This window comes from Heliangelus exortis, chromosome Z (genome assembly GCF_036169615.1).
Source record: "Heliangelus exortis chromosome Z, bHelExo1.hap1, whole genome shotgun sequence".
In the NCBI taxonomy this organism is placed as follows: Eukaryota; Metazoa; Chordata; class Aves; order Apodiformes; family Trochilidae; genus Heliangelus; species Heliangelus exortis.
Genome location: NC_092454.1, coordinates 59,044,097 through 59,059,953, shown reverse-complemented (window position 1 = coordinate 59,059,953; position 15,857 = coordinate 59,044,097). Strand labels below are relative to the sequence as shown.

Below are 15,857 nucleotides of genomic sequence, written 5' to 3'. Positions count from 1 at the left end.
AACAGTTATATCCCCTTTAATGCAGGTCATTTACTTGTGTATCACACCATTAACAAAACTGTTCTTTTCATATATTAAAAAGATGCAGCTTTAACCAGAAGTCGTAATGCATTTCTTCATACACTGCATGTTAGCATGTGTTTTATTATATCCTATCCACTCACTTATTTTAAAAACTATGTACAGCTATGTTTAAACGTGTATTTGTGCCACATTTCTAATAACACAAAAATAAAGGCATTTTTAAGCTATTACTGCACGTTATGCAGCAGGTTACCAGAGGGTTTGGATACCCAACTTCAATGCAAAAGTCAAGTCCACTAAGCAGTGGGAGTAATACAGAGCAGAAGAGTCCCACTTCACACATTCAAACATGAAAGAATAAAGAGAGGTGTGTGATGGCTGCCCATTATTTGTTTTACCCAATTGTTTACCATTTTGACAGCACACAGAACTCTGGGAAAAAGCCCTACATGTTTCATGTTTTTGTTGTGATTAAAGCCATGAAAGTGATATGCAAACTCCGGAAAAGAAGAGTGGACTCTAAAAAAAATGAAATGCATTTTCATCTGACACTTGCACCAAATGTATCACCTGCTTCATTACTGTGTGCAATGCAGCACAAAATACTAAATATTAGTGGCTGACACAAAAGAAAAGTATTTAGGTAACATCAAGGATATTGTGTGCAGGCAGATCTGTCTCATAAGAAGCAAGCACTTTTTTTTCGTTTGTCTTCTGATCTTTGAGACTATCTCTGGGAAATATGCATCCCAAAATGGGACTACAGTATCTAAAATTCTACATAGAAAAAATTACATATAATTCTGGATTTCTGGATACATTAAGGTTTTTAATAACCTTATTACCTTTTAAATAGTTTTTTAACTGTTTGAGGTTTTTCTTCAGTTTCCAAAAGAGCAGTCAGTTCACAGCAGACAGTAGGTACACTTCTGCTTCAGCCATAACAAGATTTTAAAATCAAGTCAACTTAGATCAATTCTTCAGACTGTTAGAGCATCAACTGTACATGTATTATCAAATTTCTGCTAGAAATTAAACAGGCAAATAATAAAGGTTTAGCATTCTTTCTCTGCTAGGTGAGAACTTGTTTAAGAAGCATCTTTTGAATTATTCAGTCATAAATGACAAAGTTTTTTGCCTTATTTTGTCTAGTGTGCACTAATAAACTGGTCAGTCTACTTATTCCTCTAGAGCCATCTAAAGGAGTATATCCTTATCACGACCAGCTCAATTCAAGCTTCTTTTAGGTACACACATTTACTACTTTCCACATCCAAATAAACAAGAACATAAGCTACATAAGCACTGGAAACAAGAAATCTACCAAAAAAAGAAAATAACCTGAAATATTTAAAACATTTCCTGACCACTAGGAAAAAAGAAAAAAAGAAAAAAGAGTGGCAATTAGATGCACAACGCCATCAAGTATCAGTGTACCACACACAGGAAAGTAAAATTTACAGCACTTGTGCAATGCAGTATCAGTATCAGATTGGCCTCTTCATAGGAAAACAATTTAGTAGCTTTGAATATGACCAACATATAATAGAACTGTGTCCAGAGCGGGTGCTGTGCTTGGTTAACAAAACAAGGTACTTCTGACCTTAAACCCAAGCAGCAGCAGCATGTATGGATACACAAACTATACAGCTTCAGTGACAAAGTTGCAAGATGCCCCATTTTATTGCATGCTTTTAACATAAACTTGGGGATTAAGGTTTTTGAATACAGAAAGTAGATTTCCTGAGTAGTCTCAGTTTACCATCTGTTCAGCAAAACAAACATTTGTAGAAGACAAATGCATTTATTTTAACTTGGAACAATGTTTAAGCAAGCAAACTCAAGTATAAAATGTAGCAACCGATGGAGAATTTGCACCATGATGTGGTGCCAGGCTTGCAACCATTTTACAAATAAGGAGAGGGCATCGCTGGATTTTTTTTTAACAGCAAATCAGTAACAGTGCACTACAGTTCACACATTTGCCTTTCCGTAATCTGATACATTTAGCCTGAAAATAAAAATCCAATCAAATTTTCATATACACTGGCTCTCATGTCAGACACGAGGCTGTTGGTTTATTTTAAAGGGTTGCACTGCAAGTGGCTAATCTCACTGGTAAAAATAAAACTCAGTTTGGATTAGTATCAGTAGAAATGAAGGGAGGCTGGTCACCGCCAGATATTTAATACAGAGAAAAAGAAAAAACTTAAGTTCCAAAGTATTTTCACAATACTTCAAATCATGTGTCCCTTTCAGAATGTTTTTTGCAAGTACTTGGTGATTTTTAAGGGATAAGGGGTAGACACATTTGAACGTTGCATATATTCAGATCTTTTGTACCTGCAATTAACCAGAGAACAGTAATTTTTATAGATGAGTAGCACACAACAACCTGAAGCACTACCACTAACAGTTATGATCCAACACGGGTTGTTGTGGTTCTTTTATCTGAGAAGAAGCTTTTGAGGAGAAATACCTGCCCAATACTAACAACAAGAAGAATGACTGCTTCCCCAATGGACCAGTAAGCAACCCTCGTGTTTAAATCCTCTGCTCTGCTGCGGCCCTGAGCTTCTCTCAGGCGGAAGTGAGTCTGGTAATCGATGACAGACTTCAGAGCTTCATGAATAGAAACACACGCAGACTCCATCTAGAGAAGCAAACACACACACAGCTAAATTAAGAACCCTTCCAGTGCTTTTTTGGTGAAGTTTCACAGTTCAATTTGTCCACTGTCAGACTGAAACGCTGTAAATGTGGTAAAGTTTGATTGAATTGATCAAACTCCATGCATAGCAATGCAACAGAATATGAAATACAGAAGCATGTAAAATTGCATGTTTAGTAAAAAGCCAGAAGCTTGAGTATGTTTAACTTATATTCCAGCTCAAAAAAAACATTAGAAACACTGGCTGAAAATGCCACATGTAGCAGGTAAACAAGCAGCTGCACACAGCATTAAGATGCACACAGTACACACATTAAGTGCTTCTGTTTAATTAGTATGACATTCTTCCTTGCCTAATTCTCATTCAAGATGTATAACATCTTAAAAATCTGCATTATTGAAGTCAACATGTTTTTTGGTAAGAGACCCTTCTTAGTCATGCACGGAAGTGATTAGGGAAAGGGCAATGCCTTCTGTTGCTTTCCAGTGTTGCAGAATACTCCAAAACATATAACAAATACTTAAACTGTCTGACCTGATTGCAATTTTTCATTTTAAAAAGTACTGCTCATTAACCAAGCCCTAATTTTTCACATAAACTTTTTCCCCTTTCAGTTTATCTTCTGCAAGTAAGTCAGTACCCTCACTCTGTTTTCATCACCAAAAGATTAGCCAATAGGTCTTCAAAACATTTAAGTTCTAGTCAGAGTTTTCCTGTTTTATGTCTTAAAATTACGATTTCCTTAAGATCAAACAGCACAACCTATTAAAAAAGGTGAGATAGGGCCACTCTAAATTACTAATATCTCTGTCTAACCACCTTTTCAAGTTGATGATTATCAAGCCAATAACAGAACAAGGTTGGACTCTGCCATCTTGGAGGTCTTTTCCACCCAAGACAATTCCGTGATTCTTGATTAAACTCAGGAAGAGGTTTTCCAAACTAAGTTCTGCTGTTGCTCCCACTGCACAAGGGATTTAAACTCCTGAATAGTGCAACAAAGTCACTCTGCTTTTAGATTTTTGCCTTTTCCTGTCCCTGTGAAAGGCTGCCAAGGTTTGGTCATGCTATAAGCCTCAAGAAAACTGCAACAAGAACCTTCTTAGCAAAGATGTGTTGTGCTCTGAAAATTAACTTTCCCTTATTTGCATCATGTATGCTACAATCCAGTAATAAAATATCTTATGTATCTTGCCCCACAGGCTAGAAGGGGTTGTAGAGATGCTACAATCAGGAACCACACATTCTCAATTGTCAAAATCCCTGTCCTGATGCCAAGATAGCAAGAGAAAAAACAGATATACCAGAACACACAGACTGAGCAGAATCACAGAACAGTTCAGGCTAGAAGGGACTTTAAAGATCATCCAGTTCCAATCCCCTGCTATGGGCAGGGACACCTCTCACTAGACCAGGTTGCTCAAAGCCCCATCCGACCTGGCCTTGAACATTACAAGCAAGGAGACTAAAGCTGGAAAAAAGAGATGGAAAGATACAGGATCAAAAATCAGAATACAAACAAAAGCAGAGCAAATGAGTGGCAGGGAGAAAGAGGTAAGAGCTGTAGTCAAATTCATATAAAGCAATCTACTCATTACAGGTCTCAGCCACTGCAGAGTTAAGGGAGGTAAACTGAAGTGAGACTGGCACATGGGGAGTGGTGTTTATGCTGCTGAGTCCAGCCTAGCAAAACAGTGATCACACCCATCATTCTTTAATGACTGGCTAGAGCCACGTTTGCTGTAGTTATAATGCAAGAACATTGGTGGGAATTCATGAAGCAAGTGTTCCAAGGGAAGTTCTGATGCATTTAGGTTGGGTAGAGGTGGTACAAAAATAAAAAATCCTGAGAATATAACAGTAATGCACTGACGCTTCACAGTGTCTAGAAGCCAGCTAATTATGGCTGATTTTGTTAATTTTGCTAGAATTTTGTACTTCCTTATAAAAATGGCAGCTATGTGAGAGGTCAACTTAAGCCCTTGCCCAAAAAAAAAAAAAAAGACAAAAAATTCAAATATAAAAAAAATTCTCAAAGTTTCTCTGAAGTTTGGAAATTTAAAAAACCTTGATCAAGCAGTATCTGCATTTTGTGAAATGCACACTTCCAACAGGCATAGAAGCATGGCATTAAAAGGGAGTTCCCTTAGCAAAAAAACCCAAAACAAAGTCACTTTTAGACCAAACCCAACAAAACCAAAACAAAAAGAACCCACAAGAAAATTAAGATAGTGGCCTAGAGTTTAAGATTTAAATTACTACCCTCATTTTCCCATAAGCACTGGGTGACTCCTTCTCAGTTCTGCTCTGCATACATTCTATCTTCAGAAAGGCATCTTATTTTAATTCATATTATTTTAAAAGCTCCAATCCACTGATTTTTAGAAGTTATTTAGATACCTAATGCAGCTGAGCTTGGAAAAGCATTGCCTCTAGTTAACTGCTATCAAACACAGAAGCATTTTACCTGGGTAAGTGCAGTTACTCTGTTCTCACTGGGAAACAGTGGTGGATCTTCTCCAACCTGGAAATCGAAGTACACAGTTTTGTGTGTGAAAGTAGAGAATTCGTTGCTGAAGCAGAATTTGTATGTTCCATTTCTGGATGCAGTAAATGTGAAGCTATCATACTGCTTCTTCATCTCCTTATACAACACAATGCCATCGGGATCTTCCAGTCGACAGTCAACATCATAATGGCCTCCAGTGATCACCTGAAAACAACAAAAACCCAAAAATTGTCTTCCTAGAAGAAATGGATGTCAGTTCTCTTAAGAAGTATGATTTGTCAAGTGGCCATTTTTTTCCTTTAACAAATGTTTTAAAATACAATTCATTAATCTGAAAATCTTTCAAAGCAAGTCTTTGAAATTATTTTCTGATGGAAGACAGTAAGAATACTTCTAGGCTCAGTGTATGTCCATTCAGCCATATTTTCAAACCGTTTGTGTTCAGTGTCAAAAATAACTGTGCAACAGCAAAAGCAACATTAGATGAAACATGGAGAATCAAGGACATTACTGTACAAAATCAACCATTTTCTGTATCCACAAGTCCTCCACGGCACTGACTGAGGCAGCTGAGATTGGTAACAGTTTTTTCTGCAGTTAGGGCAGAAAGAATGTTGCTACCCCACTAGGCAGAGCTGTAGGAATGGTGTTGGACCAGTAGAACAAGTATTTCAGCCTGGCTCCTTCAGCTGTGCTTGTGAACAAAGCAATGTTCTGGGGAGGAGGGGGGTTTGCTGCCTCCCTCCTGCACAGTTAACCACAGCATTTCTTCCCCAAACCAGCTGCATCTGGATAAGTCACTTAAAACTTCACATGACTGTGCTGAGGTTTTGTTTCAGGCTTCGATTGTTGTTGGTTTACAGCAGATTACTCTGTGAAGTAGCTACCCCACCTCTGGAGAAAGACTCAATGGTAGCTTAGGAGTTCACAGCTTGGGTGTTCTGACCACCCTTAAGCTGGTAATTTTACACTTGCTCCCACTGTCTTGATTTAAAGATAAGGAATGCTAAAGAAAAAAAAGAGATTTACACCTAAAGCAATGGCCCTTTTAGATCTGTGTAGAAATCACTGAAATACTTGAGTATCTGAGCATCTGCAATTCAGTTCACATATTACTATTTAAACCTGCATCAGCTTATTTAGGTTCCAGGTTATTAAAAGGGTAGCACTGATGATGCAACTGAACTAACAATCTGAACAGTTTAGAAACATTCAGTTGTCAACCAGTTTCTTCATTTTTTCCCAAAATGTGATGCCAGGCTACAAAGAGCAAAAAAAAAAAATTCTGGAAGCCTGGATCTCTAGATGTGCCCCCCTGCATGTCTGCATTTGCTTGGGATTTTCATAGAGAAATGCTTACCTGATTGGAAAGGAAAAACAAAAATAAGATTTTCTGTAGTAAAACAATGGTTCAATGGTTTGCTTTTGAAGTACAATCAAATTTGACAGGAAGGTGCTTTTTACCAATTCCATAGAAGTCACATTCAGTTGTACCACACAACCTGAAAGGACCAGTTTACATCTACATAGTAAAATTTTACCACAACTTTAAAGATCCTCTAGGATTCCTTCTCACAGGGCCTGGTTCAGCACCATCTCAGTTCTTGACACACGCTGCCAATGGCCATGCACACAGCACTTCAGATTATCACTGGCTGCTCCAAGCCATGCTTTAAACTGTGCCACTCCTGCTCACCAACAAAAGTGGCAACAGAAGGCTTCTCTCCAGCAACATCCCATGAGATCCCTTCTAACTGGGGCTGGGCAAAAAGCATTGCACGTAAAAGACTTTCAGAAAAAGTTAACACATGGGGACAAGAGACATTTGTGTGAGGAAAAAGAATAAGGAGAGAGTAGCAAGGTCTGGTATTGGACAGCAATGATCCCCCTAACACAGAAAGTGGGACAACAGCTGTACCAAGAAAAGCTGAAATGCAGATGTACGCAGCCCCTTCAAAAGCCCCCGAAGTTAGCTGTGACCCCATCATCAAGGATTTATTTCTCTCTCACATTGCTGCTGTATTGTTAGCAACTTCTCCAGCTGAAGTGACTGAGAGGTTGGAACTCTGCTGATACACTCAAAAGCACCCAAACTGTCAGGGCAGTGTGCTCAATGCATCCTCAAAGCTGCACAGTGTGCTCAGGCATGATGGCTTCATGTTCAAACTGCTAGAAACTGATAAAAGAAAAACTGTGCAACCTCACTTAGTGTTCATGTTAAGCACAGTATTACTTGCCTGCTTGTTTAATTTATTACAGAACTCCTGTCCTGCTATATGCCCTATTGCTAGCAGTGCCTACCTATTCCACTGCTTTCTTACAGCTTGCTGTGTGACTCCCATTTGAGCTATGCTCATGCTCTGGCAGCAGCAGCATTAACTCCTTTACTCGTACCATGTGCCCATCATGCAGACGCTGCACAAACTGCAAAAGAAATTACTTTTTCTGCGCTTTTGCGGGGGTGGTACCTAAAGCAATTCCCCACCCGTTCAGACGGGACACTGCGCGGCAGCCATCAGCGTTAAATGCCCCTCCGCTTTTCAAGGCCGACTTTACGCGCCTTAGCTCCGCGCTAAGCTGCTCCGCACCAAGCTCTTCCCTGGCCGCCGCCGCGGCGGAGCACAAGGCCGCATCAGGCATTTCCTTAGCTAAAAGAGGGGAGCTTCGCACCGCCTCCGCCTGCTGCTCCCAGATCCACAGAGCGGCGGTCTCCAGGAGTACCCGCGGGCACCACAGGCTCCTCGGACACCGCTGCCCGGGGCCGGGCCGGGTCGGACCGAGGCCCAGCTCGGCGCGCCACGCCCAGGTCCCCGCTGGCGCTTCCCCGCCAGGCCGCCCCCGTCCTCCCGGCTACCTGGAACTCGAGGGTGCACTTGGTGCCCTGGGCGATCTCCTCGTAGAAGCACTGCTTGGCGTTGTCCGGAAGCTCGAAGGTGATCTCGGAGGCCCGCGCGAGGCCCGCCGCGCAGGCCGCCAGCGCCAACACCAGCCACAGCGACCCCGGCCCCGCGGCCCGAGAGGCCCGCAGCGGCATCGCCCGGCGAAGGGAGAAGCGAAGGGGGGGACACGGAGCGCGGAGGGGGGCGGAGAGGAGACGAGGGAGGGCGGGGGCGGTCAGGAGACCCGGCGAGTGGCGGCGGAGTAGCGGAGGAAGGCGGAGAGAAGGCACCGGAAATAGCACCGCCCCGGAGCGCTGTGTCCTCCTGAAGTACTTCCGGGTTAGCACTCCGCCCCGGAAAGGCGGTTCCGCAGACGTGGAAGGGGAGAGGCCGAGGGGCGGGGGGAGGGGCGTGGTCCCCTCAGCGGGGTAAAGGGGGCGTGGTCATAGACACAGGGGCGTGGTCATATGTAGGGGGCGTGGCCATATCCATAGGGGAGTCCGTATGGGGGCGTGGCCGTGGGTATGGGGGCGTGGCCACGGCAACTGGAGAGCTGGCATGGGGGCGTGGCCGTGTTTATGGAGGCGTGGCCATAGATACTGACCAGCATGTATGGGGGCGTGGCCACGGACAGGGGCGTGGCCGTGGTCAGGGGGCGTGGTCGTAGTCGTGGTAATTTTACTTCCGTTCGCGGGTGTCTGGGGCTTGGTTTCGGTGAGATAAATCAGATACGGGTTGTGTATCACACGTAGAGGCTGTGAATCACACATAGAGGCTGTGTATCACACGTACAGGCTGTCTATCACACACACAGGTTGTGTATCACAGACACAGGTTGTGTATCACACGTACAGGCTGTCTATCACACACACAGGTTGTGTATCACACGTACAGGCTGTGTATCACACACACAGGCTGTGTATCACACGTACAGGCTGTGTATCACACACACAGGTTGTGTATCACACGTACAGGTTGTGTATCACACACACAGGTTGTGTATCACACGTACAGGTTGTGTATCACACATACAGGTTGTGTATCACACGTACAGGTTGTGTATCGCACGTACAGGTTGTGTATCACACGTACAGGCTGTGTATCACACATACAGGCTGTGTATCACACGTACAGGTTGTGTATCACACGTACAGGTTGTGTATCACACGTACAGGTTGTGTATCGCACGTACAGGTTGTGTATCACACGTACAGGCTGTGTATCACACATACAGGTTGTGTATCACACGTACAGGTTGTGTATCACACACACAGGCTGTGTATCACACATACAGGCTGTGTATCACACACACAGGCTGTGTATCACATGTACAGGCTGCCTATCACACACACAGGTTGTGTATCACAGACACAGGTTGTGTATCACACACACAGGTTGTGTATCACACACACAGGTTGTGTATCACACGTACAGGCTGTGTATCACACGTACAGGTTGTGTATCATACACACAGGCTGTGTATCACACACACAGGCTGTGTATCACACATACAGGCTGTGTATCACACACACAGGCTGTGTATCACACATACAGGCTGTGTATCACACGTACAGGCTGTCTATCACACACACAGGTTGTGTATCACACACAGGTTGTGTATCACACACACAGGTTGTGTATCACACACACAGGTTGTGTATCACACGTACAGGCTGTGTATCACACACACAGGCTGTGTATCACACGTACAAGCTGTGTATCACACGTACAGGCTGTGTATCACACACACAGGTTGTGTATCACACGTACAGGTTGTGTATCACACGTACAGGTTGTGTATCACACACACAGGCTGTCTATCACACACACAGGTTGTGTATCACAGACACAGGCTGTGTATCACACGTACAGGTTGTGTATCACACATACAGGTTGTGTATCACACGTACAGGTTGTGTATCACACACACAGGCTGTGTATCACACATACAGGTTGTGTATCACACGTACAGGTTGTGTATCACACGTACAGGCTGTCTATCACACACACAGGTTGTGTATCACAGACACAGGTTGTGTATCACACGTACAGGTTGTGTATCACACATACAGGTTGTGTATCACACGTACAGGTTGTGTATCACACACACAGGCTGTCTATCACACACACAGGTTGTGTATCACAGACACAGGTTGTGTATCACACGTACAGGTTGTGTATCACAGACACAGGTTGTGTATCACACGTACAGGTTGTGTATCACACATACAGGTTGTGTATCTGTGCCACACGGGGGAGCTTCAACTTAAATTGTTGTCTGCAGGCGTGTAGGATCTGTGTGTTTGCACAGAGCATTCCCAAGAGCCTTCGTGTGTCAGGAACACGCTCACTCGAGAGATTTTTCACAGCAACTGAGGTGATCCTATACAGCTTCTCGTCTCCTAGTTCACTCTATTTCAGGTTATTTCCTTAAAGCCTCACTAAATAGGCAAAATCAAGCTTACCTAAGAAATAACGATTGGAAACCTGTCACCAAATAACCAAACAACAAAAGAGAAGGGGGAAGATGCCTGTTAAAGCCAAGGTAATTCTGCAGAGCAGGCAAGAAAGGTCTCGCAGAAAGCAAAATCCAGAACAGGTCCTGATCCCCAAAATAAGTCATCAAGAGCAGGTGAGATCACTTCCTTTCCTATTGCATCAGGGGCAGAGAGTATAAAATATCAGCTGAGCAAAAAGGAAAGAAGGCAAACTGCTTACAAGGAGCTCTGGAGTCTCATCACCTTGTCCCTGGTGGCTGAGGATCAGCAAGGAGACAGCAGCCATCAGCTCTCACTACACAGCATCAGCTCTGGCGTGGTGTGCCTGTGGCTCATCTGGGATGGATCTATTGAGGAGTAATAATTGTTTTGTATACACACTGATATTGGTAGTCATTAAGAACTATTAGCAATAAGGATGGCTTTTCAGCATCAGTATTTCCTTTGAAGTTTGGAACTGGCTTGGTTTATCCATTTCTTAAACATCCCAGTCACAGTGATAGCCAGTTCCCTAAATGACATGTGGAACTATCTATTGTCTGGTAACAGTAGGGATCTGAACTTTTGTCTTTGAAAGAACATTACATAGGCCCTTGTACTTGTTAATTTAATGATAATTTTCCTTGAATTAGCCAATTAATAATTTATAATTGTTACAAGGAATAAAGAAATTATCCAGGATGCTGGTGCTGCTCTTACTTTTACCAAGTTTTCCCAGTTACCACTGTGTGTGTGATCATTCCTTTTGTGAAATAATATTTCATGTTGTCTTTATTATCCTTGGAAAGGTTAAGCTCCCAAAAAGCAATAAATATATTTTAGAGGAAAGCAAAATCTTTCCTTTCATACTGGAAAATCTGTTTAATTAGGGTGACACTCATTTAAGCTGCTTGTCACCACAGCTCTTGCTTGAGAAAAGCTTTGGTTGGAAAGGACCTTCATGTCCATTGAGTCCAATCATAGCCTAACTCTGACAGGACCTTAACTAAGCCATATTCCTAAGCACTGTATCTACACAACTCTAAAATACCTTCAGGGATGGTTACTCCACCACTACATGTAATTTCAGCCAGATAAAATGAGATCTTATGAATGAAATAACATATCCTGTTGTTTGAAAAAAGCTGTTCTTCATCTTTATAGTCCCTCAATACACAGTGCTCCCTACTAGAGGTCTTCAAAGGTGTTTTCATAATATTCCTTAGTCTGTGTGGCCATCATACCTTTCCAGAAGTCTAGTTGCATGTAGCAGTTGAAAAAGTCCACTTTACTTTTGTCATTTAATTCTCACTTTGAATACATTGCACAGCATGTTTTATTTCACTACTCAGACTCATCAAACCTGGTAATATATCACCATTTTAAAATCTGTTTTGGCTTTGGTTTGACAGATTTGACGTAAATTGTGGACCTTGATACTGTCACAGTTTAACACTGGCCTGGCAATTAAACTGAATGCCAGATGCTCTCTATTTATCCCCCTCCCCTCCCTGATAGAGGAAGGAGAGAGAATAAGGGAGAGAGACTTATGGGTTGGAAACTAAACTACACAGCTTTGATGGAACAGTAATAATAAATAGGAAAAATTACTAAATATATACAAATATACAGGAAAATTGATACCACATTCCTCTCCCCTTTCCCCCAATAACTCTCACATCACAACCAAGGGCAGCCCTGGGAAAGTCCAGGCTGGACTCCTGGGGTCAGCAGCAGTCAGGAGCTGGAGGCAGGAACACACAGATATGGGCTGGCACGGATCAGGACCACAGGCAGAAGAACAGATGTAATCCTCCCAGGATGCTGAAGCAAACACGGACAGGTGAAGAAGGGGAAGCAGGAAAGAAGAAGGAAGGGGTTTGACCCTCGTGATCCCTCAAATTTATACTAAGTAAGACATGTATGGGATGGAATACTCTGGTCAATTTTGGCCACCTATCTTGTCCATTCCCCCTGAAAGGGGGGCTGCAGGTGTGACCTCTTTATGGTCCTTTTCTCCTTCCAGAGGGCAAAATGTTCCTCAGAGCTGAGCAGTGTCCTTGGTTCTGCACACCAGCCTCCAGCTGTAACTATAAACATCCAGTGTTACCACTCCCAGAAGCAGACACTGCCTGAGGAACTTGCTGTTAATTTTAGCAAGTGCAGCTACTTACAAGAGACTTAGCTGAAAGCAAATGTACAAGACAGAAAATCACCTTTATCCTGGCCCAAACCAGGACAGATACCCAGATACTAAATTCTGGTTACTTGCCAGTACACTGCTCAGTTTTTGATAGATTAACGTTACTAACAGAAGCTTGTCCACTTGTAATACAAATTAATCTTCCTTTTCACTGTCCTTCATACTTGAAGAAGCAGCCCCAAACAACTTTGGCACCTGCAAAATACTTGAAAGGCAGTCAAGTATAGTAAAGTGTGATTTGTGCAAAGTCATGCTGTGAAGGAAGAAATCACCAGACCTTAAAGCTGCTTGAATTTATCCTTTTTTTTAAGGTTCAGTGCATTTTCTAACCTTCGTTCTCATGTTTTCAAAACTGCAGTGAGCAAGAAATGAGCTTATTTGTGTCTAAAAGGTAACTGTTCTACTGTCTATGCTCATGATGGTTGATTACATAAAAGCCAAAACAGATCCAGACAGGAAACTGCAAGAAAATAACACATTTTTAAAAATACTTTTGATTAAGAACAAATTTAGCTGCACCCAAAATTAAACACTTACTGTATGTCCACATGTTCAGCTTTACAGAAGAGTTCGAGAGCTGTTGCAGTACACAGAGTTGGCCGTCATGGAATCACAGGAGAGGAGAAGAAGACTGGGAAAGTTACAACCCTTGCTACCTTCTGAAATAGCCCACATGCACCCCTGCAGAGTCTCAAGTCTTGTTGGCAAGAAGAATTTGAGCTTTTATCATGAAAACATAGTACTTCGTGGGTTTTTTGGGTGTTTTGGGTTGGTTTTTTAAAATGAATTTATAAGAAGTTCAAATGGAGGAGAATTTGTTTAAAAATATCTGTTCCATGGCTCCCTTCCCTTCCTCCCCTTCCCTTTTAACAGAGTGAAATAACCATGATAATGGACAAAGCTTTTTTCCGGTACAGAACCGGACTTGCACCCTGCCATGGCCAAGCCCGGGAGGTACCTATAGCAGAGCCGGGCGGTGAGCCGGAGGTTCCGCTGGACCGGCCGCGCAGGATGCCCTGGGTTGACGACTGCTGGCCCGGCTGCAGGGCCCGGAGCTGCCAACGGTGCGTGCAGGGGAAGGGATGCTGCCCTTCCTGCAATACACCAGAGGGAGCTCTTGGTCACCACAACTTTCCTGCTCGCTTCACAGTTTTTGTTGGAAGTGTGTTCCGTGCCTCGCTAAGCTTCTCTTACTTCCAGATTGGCTCTTTGGATGCAGGGATAAACGGATGCTGGAATGCTGAAAACATCTGTCTTAATCTCTTGTAAAAGAACACAAGACACTGGATATCGCAGAGGTATCAGATAAGCATTAGTGTCTTAAAGTATCATCAATACTCTAAGCCAAAAAGAGTTTCTACATTTCATTTTAGATATAACACAGACTGTAGCAAACACAGCTACAGTCTTATTAGTATTTTGGAAAGTAAAATAATCAGGTGTGCTGTGAATCAGTTGGCATTTTTTTTCTGGCTTTTCTCATTTCTTTCTGTATGCTCTGCTGCTTTTAAAATATTTGGCATATTGGTACATTCAGGTATTACTTCAGAAAAGAGAAACATATGATAAAGCAATATATCATCAACGTGTTTAAAAATAGCAGTTCAACCCTGGATGTGGCCATTTGTAACAGGTGAACTCTACACAAATTAAATTAAATTACATCCATTAAATTAATCCAGGTAAAAAAAAAAGTAGCATCATTACATGTAGATAACAGAGAAGAGAGAACCAAATGTGTTGGTTGAGGTGGAATACAAATCAGGTAAACAAGACTGAGGGGAAAAGCAGGCATCTTAGGTGGAACTGAAAGTAGGAACAACAGAGCTGCCACCGAGGAGGTTGTAACTATTGTAGAATTGCCTTGCCATTCTGCAGAATGGGGCACAGAGATGTGAGTGTGCATTTGGAACTTACGGTTAGATAAAGAAACACAGGAACTCTTCATAAACCTCATTCTTCTCTTTCTAGCTGCAAAAGAATTGAAGGGCCTTCAAAGTGCATATTGCTATGAAAGTCACCATTTCCATACAATTCACCAAACCATTCAACAAAAATTGCTGGCAGGTGAAGACTGGCTAGAAATGGTCAGATCCTGGGTGACAGGTGATGACAACATCTGGCTGATACAGGAGGAGCTGGTCTACCATTGTCACTAAAAAGTGAGAGTGATGGGCTTTGAACAGTTATACAAAATGCCTTACAGACACCATCCTGATATAACTGTGTCCAAAATATTGTGGTTCTAAAAAGCGCTTGTTTGTAGACTTGCATAAAGACGTTATAGACACTGTCATCTGGAATTAATAACAAGGGAAATGGAAAAGGAGCAGGAAAACTCACAAAATTATTCGGCCTTTTGCATGTCCATGGAAAGATAAGGAATGTGCTGACTATTTTAGAGCACAGAGGAACCTTGGATTTCATGTGATGAAATTGTGACTGGGACAGAAAATAAGATGCTGAATCATGTATTACCTATTCAAAAAAAAAGAAACTATATGTGTATAATTTATTCCACCCACTTACAAAACAAAAACAAAGAACCAATTAACTGATAGGAAAGGGACAGAAGAATACAGCACACCTCTCTGATTTGCTCCATAACTCATCTGCATAAAAAATTCAGACACAGAAAACTAAGAATGATCTTTTTCGAGAACTGTCCTCTTTGATATGAATTGGCTCAGACTAGAAGACTTTTTTTTTTTTTTTTTTTTTTCTTTTTTTTTTTAAACAGAATTCAGCTGTCAGCCATGTGGAAGACAAACACCTGCAAGGAAGCAGAGAAACAGCTGGTATTAGAGGTGATATCACCACCACATCTGCTGTGAAATGAAAACAGCAGTGCAAGTCCTGCATAAAAACTAATGCACTGGATGAAGGAGGGCATCCAACAGGCAGAGGCTGGTGTGTTGGGGGTGGAATGTGAGCAGCATTTTCTTTGAAAGAAAGGAAACACAATAATGATGCCATGTTTTTATGGACAGATTGTTGCTGTTGCAGTTCTTTATTTTAGCTAGGGCACAAAGAAATAATAACATTAATGGACAATAAAACCTGCTCCGTTTCTTCTTCTTAAGACATCTATTC

General features: G+C 42.2%; 1 protein-coding gene and 1 long non-coding RNA gene across 2 annotated transcripts; one reads left to right on the top strand and one right to left on the bottom strand.

The window, feature by feature from the left end:
- Positions 1-8,428, bottom strand: TMED7 (transmembrane p24 trafficking protein 7). Its single transcript, XM_071732281.1, has 3 exons — positions 8,060-8,428; positions 5,164-5,409; positions 1-2,677 (listed from the first exon to the last, which is right to left on the bottom strand). The coding sequence occupies exons 1-3, from the start codon at positions 8,237-8,239 to the stop codon at positions 2,441-2,443; spliced, it is 663 nt and encodes a 220-aa protein (XP_071588382.1). The 5' UTR covers positions 8,240-8,428; the 3' UTR covers positions 1-2,440.
- Positions 8,429-10,425: 1,997 nt separating this feature from the next.
- Positions 10,426-11,416, top strand: LOC139790425 (uncharacterized). Its single transcript, XR_011723485.1, has 2 exons — positions 10,426-10,629; positions 10,747-11,416. It is a non-coding gene; the product is annotated as an uncharacterized lncRNA (long non-coding RNA).
- Positions 11,417-15,857: the final 4,441 nt, after the last annotated feature.